Raw genomic sequence first — 15,221 nt, 5'->3', positions numbered from 1 at the left:
TCTGTAGCCAAAGGACCAAGAAGGAGGCAGCCTGGAAAGAACAGAAATCTAGACAATAACCACTCCAGCCGAATACCACAGAGATCAGTTGTAGGTTACCACCACCCCCACGGTAACAAAGGCTTAGACTTCCACCATGAACAAGCTGTAATGAGACATACTAACCTCCCCTGAGATTCCCCTTGGGTGGTAATGAGGCCTCCCCCATGGTGTCAGTACAGACCATGTCTGGGACCTGGGCTTCTACCCTTATCCAACAGTAATGACGTTGTTCTTCCCCCCAGTCCCTGTTGGGACTATGTGAGAGGAGGCCAAGTGGAGAGTCAGGACTCCACTAGGGAGTGTGTGGTAATAAGGCCAGACTCCCATTAGTAGAGTGGCATCAGTTGAGGCCATGTGGGAATCATTAACAAGGCACTCCTACCACTCTTAGTCAAGAAGGTATCATAGGAGACCTAGTGGGGAGCTGGAAATCCCACCCAGAAGTAATGAGGAGAGCACTCTCAGTTGTGAAAGGAGACAGTAGGGAGCCTGGACTTGACTGCTAGCCAGCAGTAATGAGGCTGCAGACCCCCTCCCCCTACTGGGACTGAGTCAGAGGAAGTTAGCTAAAACATAAGGTTTAAATAAGATCTGAAATGTTATAATACCAAAATGTCTAGGTTTCAATAAAAAAATCACTTGTCATACCAGGAAGATCTCAAACAAAATGAAAAATGACAATTAATAGATACTAACATCCAGTCCCATCACTTCAGGGCAAATAGATGGGGAACAATGAAAACAGTGAGAGACTTTATTTTATTGGGCTCCAAAATCTCTGCAGATGGTGACTGCAGTCATGAAATTAAAAGACACTTGCTCCTTGGAAGAAAAGCTATGACCAACCTAGACAGCATATTAAAAAGCAGAGACATTACTTTACCAACAAAGCTTTGTCTAGTCAAAGCTATGGTTTTTCCCGTAGTCATGTATGGGTGTGAGAGTTGGACTATAAAGAAAGCTGCTGCAGCTGCTGCTGCTGCTGCTGCTAAGTCGCTTCAGTCGTGTCTGACTCTGTGCGACCCCATAGACGGCAGCCCACCAGGCCCTGCCGTCCCTGGTATTCTCCAGGCAAGAACACTGGAGTGGGTTGCCATTTCCTCCTCCAATGCATGAAAGTGAAAAGTGAAAGTGAAGTTGCTCAGTCATGTCCCAGTGGGGTGCCATTGCCTTCTCCCAAAGAAAGCTGAGTGCTGAAGAATTGATGCTTTTGAACTGTGTTGTTGGAGAAAACTCTTGAGAGTCCCTTGGACTGCAAGGAGATCCAACCAGTTCATCCTAAAGGAAATCAGTCCTGAATATTCATTGGAAGGACTGATACTGAAGCTGAAACTTCAACACTTTGGCCACCTGATAAGAAAAAATGACTCATTGGAAGAGACCCTGATGCTGGGAGAGAATGAAGGTGGGAGGAAAAGGGGACAACAGAGGATGAGATGGTTGGATGGCATTACTGATGTGATGGACATGAGTTTGAGTAAGCTCCTGAAATTGGTGATGGACAGGGAAGTCTGGTGTGCTACAGTCTGTGGGGTCACAGAGTCCAACATGACTGAGTGACTGAACTGAACTGAGTAATGAGATAGCTACAAAGATGTTTGAATTAGCTAATAAAGATTTAAAGTAACCATAACAAAAATGTTTCAATGAACAAATACAAACACACTTGAAACAAATGAGAAATAAAATCTCAGCCAAAAAAAAAGAAAATATAAAGAAGAACCAAATGGAAATTTCTAAACGGTTAATACTATAGCTGAAATTAAAACAGCGTGGATGAGCTTATCAGTAGAATGGAAGAAACAGAGGAAAGAATCAGTGAACTGGAAGGTGGAACAATAGAAATTACCAAATTCTGAATAACAGAGAGGAAAAAAAAAAAAATTCCCTCCCAAAACAGAGCCTCAGGGATCTGCGGGAGTATAACAAAAGATTTAACAATGTGTCATTAGAGTCTCAGAAAGGTAGAAAAAGGGCAGAGCTAAAAAAAGTACTCAAAGAATTATGGATGAAACTTTCCAAATTTAGCTAAAGATGAAATCCTGCAGATTTGAGAACTTGAGTGAACGCCAAAGAGGATAAAACTAAAGAAATCTACACAAAGACACATAAGTCAAACTTCTGAAACTAAAAGAAAAATACTGAAAGATGAAGAGAGAAAAAACACCTTGTCAGAGAAAAATTATTTGACAGAAGTTCTCATCAGAAACCATTGAGGATGGAAGGAAATGGCACAACGTTTTTCAGGCATTAGAAAAGAAATAATGCAGAATCCCATATCCAGAGAAAATTTTGTTTGGGAAAGACAGGGGAAATAAGACATTCTCAGATGAAAGAAAACAAAGAAACTTTCTCACCAGCAGACCTACTCTAAAGGAATGGCCAAAGTAAGTTCTCTATACAGAAAGAAAATGATGAAAGAAGGAAACTTGGAATATCAGAAAGGAAGAAAAAACATGGTAAGCGAAAATATGTCTTTGATAGTACGATATGACCATACTTCTACTCTTGAGTTTTCTAAATTATGTTTGATGGTTGAAGCAAAATTTGTAGTGCTGTCTCATGTGGTTCTAAATGTATGTAAGGGATTATAGAAGACAATTATCTTACAAACAAGAGAGAGTAATAAGACATGAACAGAGGGAAGATTGCTATGCTTCACTTGAACTGATAAAATGATGCCAGCAGACTGTGATAAGTTATGTGTGTAACAATACCTGAGCAACCACTTAAAAAAAAAAAAAAGCTATAAAAAGAGATACATCCAAAAACACTGTAGAAAAATCAAAATGGAATTCTAGAAAGTGTTCACAGGAATGGAGGAAAAAGAAAATAGAACAAGCAAACACAAAGCAGAACAAACAGAAAAGAAAAATTTAAATGGCAGAACTAAGTGCTACCATATAAATAATTACATTAAATGTAAAATTAAAGAAATGGATTGGCAGGGTGTACTAAAATACATAACCCAACTTTATGCTACTGTAAGAGACTGTGTGTGTGTGAATTTCATAAAAATTATATTTTGTGTTTTCCTGTAGTTGATCAAGTTCTCTTACCCACTTCTGATTTTAGCTGAATGCCTTTGAGTATCATAGTAAAAGACTTTTGTTTCACCACCTCTGGGAATTCCATGCAGTTGTGGAATACGAGATTTTAGAGGCTGAAACTAACCTGGTAGAAATTCAAATCCATCTTTTATCTTTTAGATAAAAGTCTTTGAAATCCTTTTACTGTGAAGTTATCAGCAGGCTTGATTCTCATGTAACCTCATTACTAACCCAAGGATTATTCAAAATGCATAGAGAGCAGGGCTCTGGGGCTGAATTTTTATCAATCCTACCATCCAGTGATAAGTCACATGTGGTCCACCTAGTTCTGCTTGGGAAATTCTGCCTGCTTGCCCACCCTTCGCTCCTTGGAGATCGCGATATAAATTCAAGGCTTTCATAAGTTATCCACTAAAGAAAGCTGTTCAACTTTGAGCATTTCCAACACTTATTTAACTCCCGAATCCTTTTCCACACTCAGTTCAGTTCAGTTCAGTTCAGTCGCTCAGTCGTGTCCGACTCTTTGCGACCCCATGAATTGCAGCACGCCAGGCCTCCCTGTCCATCACCAACTCCTGGAGTTCACTCAAAGTCACATCCATTGAGTCGGTGATGCCATCCAGCCATCTCATCCTCTGTTGTCTCCTTCTCCTCCTACCCCCAATTCCTCCCAGCATCAGAGTCTTTTCCAGTGAGTCAACTCTTCACATGAGGTGGCCAAAGTACTGGAGTTTCAGCTTTAGCATCAGTCCTTCCAAAGAACACCCAGGACTGATCTCCTTTAGAATGGACTGGTTGGATCTCCTTGCAGTCCAAGGGACTCTCAAGAGTCTTTTCCAACACCACAGTTCAAAAGCATCAATTCTCTGATGCTCAGCTTTCTTCATAGTCCAACTCTCACATCCATACATGACCACTGGAAAAGCCATAGCCTTGACTAGACAGACCTTTGTTGGCAAAGTAATGTCTCTGCTTTTGAATATGCTATCTATGTTGGTCATAACTTTCCTTCCAAGGAGTAAGCGTCTTTTAATTTCATGGCTACAATCACCATCTGCAGTGATTGTAGCAAAAAAATAAAGTCTGACACTATTTCCACTGTCTTCCAATCTATTTCCCATGAAGTGATGGGACCAGATACCATGATCTTCGTTTTCTGAATGTTGAGCTTTAAGCCAACTTTTTCACTCTCCCCTTTCACCTTCATCAAGAGGCTCTTTAGTTCCTCTTCACTTTCTGCCATAAGGGTGGTGTCATCTGCATATCTGAGGTTATTGATATTTCTCCCAGCAATCTTGATTCCAGCTTGTGCTTCTTCCAGACCAGTGTTTCTCATGATGTACTCTGCATGTAAGTTAAATAAGCAGGGTGACAATATACAGCCTTGATGTACTCCTTTTCCTATTTGGAACCAGTCTGTTGTTCCATGTCCAGTTCTAACTGTTGCTTCCTGACCTGCATATAGGTTTTTAACATTTCACAATTCACCTTGGATTTCGTGTTTTAAGAATGGATATTTCCAAGGGATTCACACTTCATATCTGAAGTCTCTATGGCTACAAGTAATGGGGTGTTCTCAATGTATCTTTGTTTTATGGATTGGACTTGTTGACATGTAAGAAAACAAATCTTAACCAGTCTCATCACTGATCACCATTTTCCCCACAGAATGGCAAGAATTGGCTTATTACATATTGGGCTTTTGCATATTGTCCTGAAAAAAAACCAAACAGGTTCATCAATTGTCTCTACTTTCATTTAATTATTCCAGTTAATAAATAAAAGAGTTTGTTATAGATATAAAAATATGAACAAAAAGTAGTAATATGAAGTTTACCCATTGTTATTTTAAGGCTTCCTTAAAACAAGATAATTCGATACTTGAGGGACAAAATCTAGTTTCCCAAACTGAAACCATGTAATGATTTACTTAGTCCATAAATGTATGATCTTATCTGCTCAGATTTACATGTGGAGCAATAAAACCTCTGGCAGCTGTTCCTGGTTGTCTGTGGGAAGAAGAGACAGAAGATAAGAACATTCCTGTTTTTATTGCTTTCTTGAATGTCTAAAAGTTGGGGTAGGGGCTGAGAAAGGCATCTATTAACATGGCCATAAACATCCAAGTCTGGTACTAAAGTAAGCCAGTCCTCTTTGGAAGATGCGGTAAACCTCTCAGGGCACTGGCTTCCATTTGTTAAACACTGCTAAAGGCTTAAAAAATAAGTAAAAAATCATGCCACTTCCTCTTCATCAGAAAAGCAACCATTTCAATTTTAAAATATTTTAGAACTTTGAGAGAACCATCGCCAGCTGCAAAACTTTCAGATTTTCTTGTGAGCTCATAGGGTGACCTTAGTTTTACCTACTCCAAAGAGCCCCCAGATCCTGAGCTTCCCTGACCTGGGACTAGGAACTTCCCTGACCTGGTCCCAAATGATGAAATTCTGGTTGGGTGCAGTGTGAGAACAGCCCTTGGGGGAGGGCATTGACACAGACTCAATACAGGTACCCGCACCGATGTTGGACACGTTTTTACCCTTAGCAAGACTCAAGCAGGCCACTCAGATTCTATTGGGTGAGGGTGTCTGGGAAGAATATTAAACCCCTGATTTTTATGACCCCCAGAATATGTCAGTGTGGTATTAGTTCATTCTCTGGGCCTAAAATTCCTGAGCTTTCTTCTTTTGACTTTAGTACTTTGGTGAGGGGAATTTTTATTGCCTAATAAATAATATCACAGAAGGTCATAATTCTATTTTAGCCACTAAATATCCAAAATGTATAAAGCATGCAAAGTTGGGTCCAAGATATGGATGAAAAACAGCTCGGTGGCATTTCTTGAGTTATTATTATTTTTTTCAATCTGACAGTGAAGCAGGAACATTCTCCTAAATCCCAGGCTTAGAAAGCTGAACACTGCCTAGAGGCCTTAAAGAATTACATTGACAAAGTCATTTTTCTTTATTCTTTAAATTCCAAGTTAAACAATTCTCCATGGAATTTTGGAGGAAATCTCAAGTTTTCAGACTCCTAAGTTTAGAGGGACTCTGAAAACTCACTTCATGGTGTCCATCTGCCTTTTTGGAAAGAAACTGAAATCGCCCTGGGGAAAGATGACTCTTACTGCTGGATTAGTTTTCTCCTGTCATGAATTGTAGGATTCAACTGTGCTCATAGGCTAGAAGTTCTTTCTTTTGGATGAAATCATTTTCTCCAGATACAATGAGTGTGTTTTTAATCATTCTGTCATACTTGGGAATAGCTGTTTCCCAATCTTGTATATGGGCACACACATAAGGACACTTATACACACACTTGGATGGACACACACACACACACACACCAGTCTCTGCTATAGTCTTTTCTTTCCTTGAAGATCTTCATTACCTGTCTCACTTTTTTTCTTTTAACCTTGGTTTCTTTGGACTTTCCACCCCTTCGTCTTCCTGAAAATTATATGATTCCCACATCCTAAATCATTCCTCCAAACCTCTCGTGCCCTAAAAATAAAAATCAGTACCGTGGCAAAGTTTGGCAGTGGCAAAATTTGTTGGAAGACAGAGTAATACCACAAGGTCTTGGAGTATGAGGATTTTATGGGAGAGCAGTGTTATTCAGAAGGTCTCCTTCTGTCACAGTGAAGTGGATGTCTCCAAGGAGGTCTTGGGATTGGATATCAACTTAACGCAGTGTATGTTCAGGGTGCCATTAGATCTTAGTGTTGACATTCCTATTGTTTCATTTTCATCCAGGTTGGGCTAATGTTTCCCATCTCAATTAACACCTGTTTTCCCTATTGACAGAGACTAGATACTGCTACACTCAGCACACCATGGAAGTCACAGGAAATAGCATCTCTGTCACCAAGCGCTGTGTTCCACTGGAAGACTGCTTGTCCACTGGCTGCAGAGACTCCGAGCATGAAGGCCACAAGGTCTGGCAACCAAGCAAATGACGGGACACCATAGTCAGGCTTCCTCCTATCCAGATGCCCACTAGGGCTCATGAGCTCCATGAGCCTACTCCCCCATGTAGGCTGACTTTTGACAGTCTTCATACCATTATGAAAAGATGCTTCCTTTCATGTTGGTGCTAAAAGAATAAAAACTTATATCAGGGTATAGGGTAACCAGTATAAATTATATAAACACAACACCAGGAAAGTATTGAAAATTATTAAGTTCATTTAACTGAAGATGGACAAGGCAATTTAGCTTTGATAACTTTCTGTAAAGTGGAGCTCATATCTTTATTGGGACGATGATTTGGAAGTTATCTGCTGGCTCCTGGGGTCACAAAGTGTCGGACATGATTGAGTGACTAACACTAAGACATTGGCTCCTGAGTCGTTTGAGCCGGTGACAGGAGACCCTGCCGTTTCCTGTGGGTTTACTTTCCTTAAACTCCATCTGGTCCCTGGACAGAAGCACTCAGTGTAGAACAGACTTCAAAGGCAGCCTTGAAGGAAAATGGCAAGACTCAGAGAAGGGCAGCCAGGCTCAGGATTGGAGTTGGGGAACACCCCTGACTCTCCCGCCATTCATGCCAAGCTAGCTGTACAGGTCTTGTATGTCAGTCCTTGACCTTGGAGGCTGCCCTTTTCTCCCCACTGGGCCACCTTCCTGGTGGCTTGAGGCAGCCCCCACTCTCACTATTAGTGGGGGCTTCTTTCTCCTAAGACAACACTCAGTTTTCAAGTGACTTGTGAAATACACTAGGAATTCTTTTCTTTTTTTTGGTTTATTGAGAAATTATGGTCATAAATAATAATTGAAATATGAAACATAAACCCAAGGGTTTTACTTGACCAGACCCCTCTATCCCACTCCAAGCTAAGTTTGGCTTTCAGATATTATGGTGACACTTTACCAAGAAGGAAGCTGTAGGTCAGAGAAGTGATTCATGTGCTCAGGTGAATTAGTGACAGAAAGAATCCAAACTCACTTCTGACCTTTGGTCTCTCTCTTCAACATCATGTCTTCCTAGTCCATGTCACCTATGACCAAACTCAGATCTCTTTAAGATAACAACTGTGTAAGATATTAAACATCAAAGAGCTTTTCAAACATTACTGTGCATGTGAATCACTTGGGGATCTTGTTCAAATACAGATTCTAAATTGCTAAATTTTGGGTGAAGTGTGAGATTTTGCATTTCTAGTAACTTTGCAGTTGAAGCTGAGATTCCTGTATGTTGGGAGCCATGGCCTAAAATAATTTCTGTCAATAATCTTTTGGGTTTTTTTTCTTATGCTGCATGAGGAAAGCAGTATAAAGCAGGAGTAACTGCATAAATGAAAGCCCTTCAAATTTTAACTTACCCATGGGAGTGGAGATAATCATGCAGACAGTTCTAATGAAAGTTAAATAATTTTAAATTAACTCGGTTGTAGGCATTTCACTTTCACTGTGAAAACGTGGCAAATTAATTACTATCTTAACAGCTTCCTCAAGTAGTCAGAGAGCCTCTCTGACAAACATAAGTTTTACAATTCCCATTTCACAGATGGAATAACTGAGGCCTTGGAAGGCTGTAAAATGGTATAATAGCCACATGTTGTGCTCAGTTGTGTCCGACTCTTTGCGATCCCGTGGACTGTAGCTTGCCAGGCTACTCAGTCCATGGAATTCTCCAGGCTAGAATAATGGAGTGGGTTGCCATTCCCTTCTCCAGGGGGATCTTCCACACCAGGATTGAACCCGGGTTTCCTGCATTGCACACAGATTCTATTACCATCTGAGCCACAAGGGAAACCCATAAGAACCACTTGGTAGGATGTGAAAAACAGAACGCATATCCCTAGAAGTTTAGTCTGGGCAGGAGGTTTTATTTTGATCACAACGCTTCCAGGTGAAATTTCATCCCACCCACTTAAACACAGAGTTGGTGTTTCCTTTGTAGAACAGGTAATTTTCATTTGCATCTTGCTGTGAAGGAGCCAATTCCTTCAAAACTCTCTGCCCCCTTCATCTGCCAGCTCCTCATCCCCCTTCTTTTTCTCTTCCTTTCTTTCAGGTCTGCACTTCCTGTTGTGAAGGAAATATCTGTAACTTGCCGCTCCCCCGAAATGAAACTGATGCCACATTTGCTACAACATCACCCATAAATCAGACGAATGGGCACCCACACTGCATGTCCGTGATAGTGTCCTGCTTGTGGGTGTGGTTGGGACTCACCTTATAGCAGCTCAGAGGCACCCTGTAGTAGCAATCCCTGGGGGCCTTGAGGGTCCATAGTCATGCATGAGGCCTTGGCCTGACAGTAGTCACATATGTGAAAACACAGCACTCCAGATGTCTTCACAGCCAAGCACTTCTACTTGCCACAAGGAACAAGCATTGCTTCAATGTAGTCATTTCAAGACCTCGTCAAAGCAGCCTGCCCCCAAACAACGTCTGAATTCTATGCCATAAGCATTTGTTTTCACTCCAAAACATAGACTGAGATCTGGGGCTCTTAATTTGCAATACATGCACAAACCACAGAAGTCCTGGGACCCTCTGAGATGTGTGTGCTCAGTCGCTCTGTTGTGTCTAACGCTTTGTGATCCCATGGACTATAACCCACCAGGCTCTTCTGTCCATGGAATTTCCTAGGCAAGAATACTGGAGTGGGGTGCCATTTCCTACTCCAGGGGATCTTTGCAACCCAGGGATTGAACCTGAGTCTCTTGTCTCCTGCATTGGCAGGTGGATTGTTTACCATTAGTGCCACCTGGGAAGCCCCAATATGTTATATGGACGCATATAGATCTGTGTTCTTCAGGAGAAAGGTCAATGACCACTGATTTAGGTGGTCCAACCATGAATTCACTTATAGCTTTAGAGTTTTAAAAACTTTGATTCCCAAATGAATGGACAGTTTCCTTGGCAATTCTGATCTAAGTCCCTAGAAAAATAGTAAGCAGTTTGTCCAATCTAATTGTCCCAATATTCTTCTCCCAGTGATAGGAATCATACTCCCTTTTTTCTGCATGGGATAAAAAAAGGCAATCATAAGGTTTTTTGTATGAGAGGAGAGGTGGCTGGAAAAGGATTTTTCCCAACTTAATTGAATTAGCATTCATAAGGTGGCTGTTTATCCCTTCATAAAATTGGTGAGATTAGCCTTGACTGGCACCTAATTTTGCTCCATGAAATTCTGGATTCTACTTGGACTAATAGGTATCCAAAGTGGCTGACAGCAAGATGGGCTTATTTCCTCCAAGCGTCAGCTTCTATTCAGGCATGGCTAATTGAGACAGAGAAATGATTTCAGAATGAAAGGAAGACGTGTGGAATTGATTCGTTTGTGAGTGGCCAGTCAGTGTCTCTGCCAAACCTTTCATCTGCAATTTACACTGCCCAAGAGCCTCCTTTGTTCTTTCTCTTCCAAATCCCCCATGACTTCAGGGAGAGGTTTCTGCATTATGTTGTCTCCAGATTGATAGGGAAAGAAGTTGTAATATCCCAGGATGAGAAGCAGGTGGGCCAGTAGGTTCATGATGAGAATAGTACAAAAACCCAGAGAGAAGTTTTTCTTGGTTTCAGATGATTGCTTTTGAAGTAAATGGTAGAACTTTCACCATCCTTCCTATTTTTTTGGCACCTCAAGTTACAATTTTTTCTTCTTCCTTATAAATCACTTATATAATATTTATTTTTGTATGGCATAACTAGAAACTAAGGTATATTGTAAAAGATTCTTTATTCTGAACAAAACAATCAAATCAGAATGCCTATTTTTCAACAGTGGTAGAGCTTGTAATATATGTTCGTTGAAAGTTACCTATAATACTTGCACCAGTATTGAAAAAACTTATGAAAAAGAGTAACGTGTTGGCCTCAGGGTTTTTGCTCATGGTTTCCTCAGTGGTGCTGTCCGAGAAGTATTCAGGTGGTGACCATCACTGGTATGAGTTTCTCAGCAGGGTTAGGGCATATCTTGGCATGGACTTCGGTGGAATCATTACTGATTAGGAGGACAGTTGTTGGGGGCCATCTGCCCTGCACAGGAAGAGATCTTGGACTCATGAAATGAGATACCCCTCACCCCCGAAGGGACCAAATGGAAACTGACATCAGAAACTCTGATACAAAATCATTTTAATTGCATCAAATGGCCTTAATTCTGAGTTTGGTAGGCTTATCAATATGTTGCTTACAGTTGGGGTAGGGGAAGTAGAGGGAGAGAAAGCAAGACATTTATTTACTAAGCACCTCTTAGGTGCCAGACGCTAGGCTAAGCACTTTACGTGAGCTGGGTCATATAAGCCCTGTGAGAACCCTGTAAGGAATGTTACTAGTATTTACACTTGACAGATGAAGGTACTGAGGCTCTAAGAAGCTTTTCCTTCTGGTTTAGGTTATGTGGGATGAGGCAGGATGGAAGAGAAAGGGAAGATAGAATTGCCACCCCTAGGAAAACTTCCAGGCCTAACATCATGGATATTTTTTCATCTTATATGTGGAATTTGTTTAGTCCTGCTTCTACAGGATGTCATTTGTGTGTGACCCCAGACAGTGTTTCTTCTTTGGGGGGTGAGGTATAGCTTCTTCATTCATTCCTTTTGCTGTCAAAGAGGAGGCAGGTTGGTCCTACATCTGAAGATGGCATAAGACAATGACAGTTTGATGTTGTATATACCTACAAATACATTTTCATGCATGGGTCACTCTCCACTGACACCTTCCATGTACTGCATGTGATTAGAATAAGAGAGAAAGTCCAAATCTTGGTTCTTCATAAGAAGGCGCCTCTCCAAAGCCTCCCTGACTGGTGTGGAGGAACCGGGTCCGCAATGGTGCAAACTTACCTGCTGCCCAAGGGGTCACTGCAAACTCCACATGGTGTGGCTTTGTGCACCCATGTGCCTATAGAATGGCTGGTATTTCACTCTCTTCAAAGAAAGTAGTTTACTCACCAACCCCAGCCTCGAGGAGCCAAGGAAGGGCTATTCATGTGGAAGGTCCAGGACCAGTCATCCATCTGAATTTTCTACCACCTTAAATCTCATTAAACCCTACAGTTGGTGATGAAGTGCAAAGAGCCGCGATGTGTCTATGAACCTACGTGCCATTTATTTATTTTTAGACTTCTCACAGCATTCACGTCAATATGGGATTTAATGCCTAAATTTTGTAAATATTGTACATATTGTAAATCAATGAATAAAGATTTTAAGTGTATCTCACCAGGCTCCTCCCTGCAATGCACATGCCAACCAATGACTAAGGCACCCGGGTTACGTACAAGGCATTGACTGGGCTCGGTGTTGAAGGGAACTTCCTTCCAGGAGCTCACTTAGTTGTATAGACAAGAAATACATGCACGAAAAGACACAAGACAATTCACCCATGCCAAATGTTTCATACAGACAGTAAGTGCTGCAGAAAATCAAAGAAGGAAAGATTACCAGACCCTTCAATCAGATGTGCAGTTTCCCTAGACAATTTCTTTGTTAAATCAGGAAATAGAAAAAGGTGTGTGTGTGTGTATCTATATATTTAAGTGCTATCCCATTACCTCTTTATTTTCAAATTTTATTTTATTCTTGGGGTTGATTATATTAGTGATGATGCAATAGAAAACATTTTCCCTTGACAGTATCTTCTGCAACAGGAAACAAATATTTAAATAGTAAAAATGTCATTTTTAGCTATGCAACACTTTTATTGCATTTTTCTTAAGTAAAATGATAGACATTGAAAATGACCTTGAAAAACTCCAGCTCATTTATGATTCCTGGTTATTCTTTAGCACCCTTTACTTTGAAATTTCCAGGAAAATACATGTTTTCCGCAAAGTTAGAGATTTTCTACTAGGCTCTGGACTGGTGATGTGATTGGTGCTTATTAAGGTGTCACACTTACATGAATATAGCTCTTATTACTAACCTCTGTGAAAGGCTCTGCGGGTTTAAGGTTAACAGCGCTGTAGGTAGGCTGTGCTTTTATAGAAAATCTGGTTTTGAAAACATAGGTTTACGTGGTAACCCAATTTGGAGTTCCAAAAAGGATCCTTTGCTTTATAAAGGCCTTTTATATCCCCTTCGTAACACATGTATAAGATTTTATTTACAAATAATGTTCAGGGCGTATCAGGTATGTAAAGCTAGATGTGGTATCTTAGTTGCATTATGGTCACTTTTATCTGAAATACCAAAAGGGCTTTCACAAATATTTTAAAATAAATTACCTTTAACTTTCATAACTAGAGTGAAATATGTGAAAACTCTGAGCGTCTGCTATCAATCCACATTGTGACTAGGAGAACTTGATCTTAAGAGATTCAGCCAATTTTCTAAGCTTGCATAGCAACTCGGGAGCAGGACTAAAGCATGAACATGAGCCAGTATGACTTTAGCCTGGTGTGTTCTTCACTGGAATCTGCTGAAAAACAGGTCTCTGAATTTTTTGAACATAAAATTTCTAACTTACAACTTAACATTACAAAACCAAGGCAGATTTCCAAAGTGACTTTCAAATCAAGCCTTCATTTTCAGGGGTTACTCTCCGTAGCTCATTTTAGAATCATGGCTTTTCCCATTAGCAAATTACTATTGTTTTGTTATTTCCTTTCACAAATTTTAATTCATTGCAGTTGTTGAAATTGGATGGGGGGCAGTGGGTGGGAGGAGGAATATCTATATAGTTATAGTTTAAGCTGACTAGAGACTTAAAATTCAGAAGCTGAGAAATGGTTTCTGAAAGAGACTTTTTGCTCTTCTCTTAATAGCAACTCCTGATTCTTTGTATTTTAGTTTATCGTCAAAGCACTTCCAACAAATCATTGCTTCAGTTAGTCAACATGACCTCACTTACAGCTTTTTACAGCTAAGACTTTAGAGTAGCTAAGGGAGGTCCAGCTGGTAGTTTCTACCACAAGGACTTTGCTCCTGATCCAGGACTCTCTTCCACACACACTTGTCACCAGGATGTCATGAGTGATAGCTCTACCTTTATCCGGCACTTTTACTAAAAAGCCATCTCTCAGGTCACAAAGTTAGAGATGACTGGGAACTTAGAAAACATCTAATCCACCCCCTTTATTGTATAGGTGTTAGTTGCTCAATCGTGTCCAACTCTTGGCGACCCCGGGGACTATAGTCAGCCAGGCTCCTCTGTCCATGGGATGCTCCAAACAAGAATACTGGAGTGGGTTGCCCTGCCCTCCTACAGGGGGTCTTCCCGACCCAAATATTGAACCCAGGTCTCCCACATTGCAGGCAGATTCTTTACCGTCTAAGCCTTCAGGGAAGCCCACTTCTTTGTATACAGGAGGGGAAAAGAACCCAGACCATTAGTCTCTGAGAAAGCTATATTGCTTGTGCTTGAGTTAATGCTAATGCTAATGCTAAGTCACTTCAGTCGTGTCCAACTCTGCGCGACCCCGTAGACGGCAGCCCACCAGGCTCCCCCATCCCTGGGATTCTCCAGGCAAGAACACTGGAGTGGATTGCCATTTCCTTCTCCAATGCATGAAAGTGAAAAGTGAAAGTGAAGTCACTCAGTCATATCCGACTCTTAGCGACCCCATGGACTGCAGCCTACCAGGCTCCTCCATCTATGGGATTTTCCAGGCAAGAGTACTGGAGTGGAGTGCCATTGCCTTCTCCATGCTTGAGTTAGAGAAAAGGTAAACTCATCAAAATGTTCCTTCTTTGCTGCTCAAAGTATGACATAGGTAATGGAGAACAGCTTTTAGAGGTCTCCTCTTCCTTCATTCAGCTGTGAGATGGCCAGGGCCACTACGATTACCAACCTAGGGAAAGGCAGAGAATAAATTTAGAGGTAGCAAATTTTAACCAAAAAAGCAAGCTAACCTGATGGAAACATAGACTGTTCATTCTCACTTGAGAAGAAAAAATGTTCAGTGGGAATAATCATTTTCAGAATCATGGCCTAAAAATGTAGGATTATTTTTCTAAATTAGAGATAATAATTTATTCAGAAACAGTTTTCTCAGGGTTTTCAGCACATCAAGTGTCAAAAACCAGCTTCCAAAGCCACGTTCAGGCTAGGAATTGAGGCCTCCACTGAAGTCCTCCTATGGAAGGGATAGGATCATTCTGTGAATGTGGGGAAATGTGTGTGACAAGAAACTCTGTTGAAGCTAGGCAAAATGGAAAAAATACTGTCAGAAATA

The 15,221-nt window shown here is 40.9% G+C and overlaps 1 protein-coding gene across 2 annotated transcripts in view; it reads left to right on the top strand.

Moving 5' to 3' along the window:
- The window catches only part of LYPD6 (LY6/PLAUR domain containing 6), a 132,583-nt gene extending 120,321 nt beyond the window's left edge, over window positions 1-12,262 (top strand). For both annotated transcript variants that reach the window (XM_070768152.1, XM_070768163.1), the window contains exons 4-5: window positions 6,899-7,029; window positions 9,111-12,262. In XM_070768152.1, coding sequence (XP_070624253.1) covers window positions 6,899-7,029; window positions 9,111-9,278 — 299 coding nt within the window. In that variant the 3' untranslated portion in view covers window positions 9,279-12,262. The remainder of the gene's footprint in view (window positions 1-6,898; window positions 7,030-9,110) is intronic.
- The last annotated feature ends 2,959 nt before the right edge of the window (window positions 12,263-15,221 follow it).

Source organism: Bos indicus, chromosome 2, assembly GCF_029378745.1.
Source record: "Bos indicus isolate NIAB-ARS_2022 breed Sahiwal x Tharparkar chromosome 2, NIAB-ARS_B.indTharparkar_mat_pri_1.0, whole genome shotgun sequence".
NCBI classification, from domain to species: Eukaryota; Metazoa; Chordata; class Mammalia; order Artiodactyla; family Bovidae; genus Bos; species Bos indicus.
This window is presented reverse-complemented; position numbering and strand designations above follow the sequence as displayed.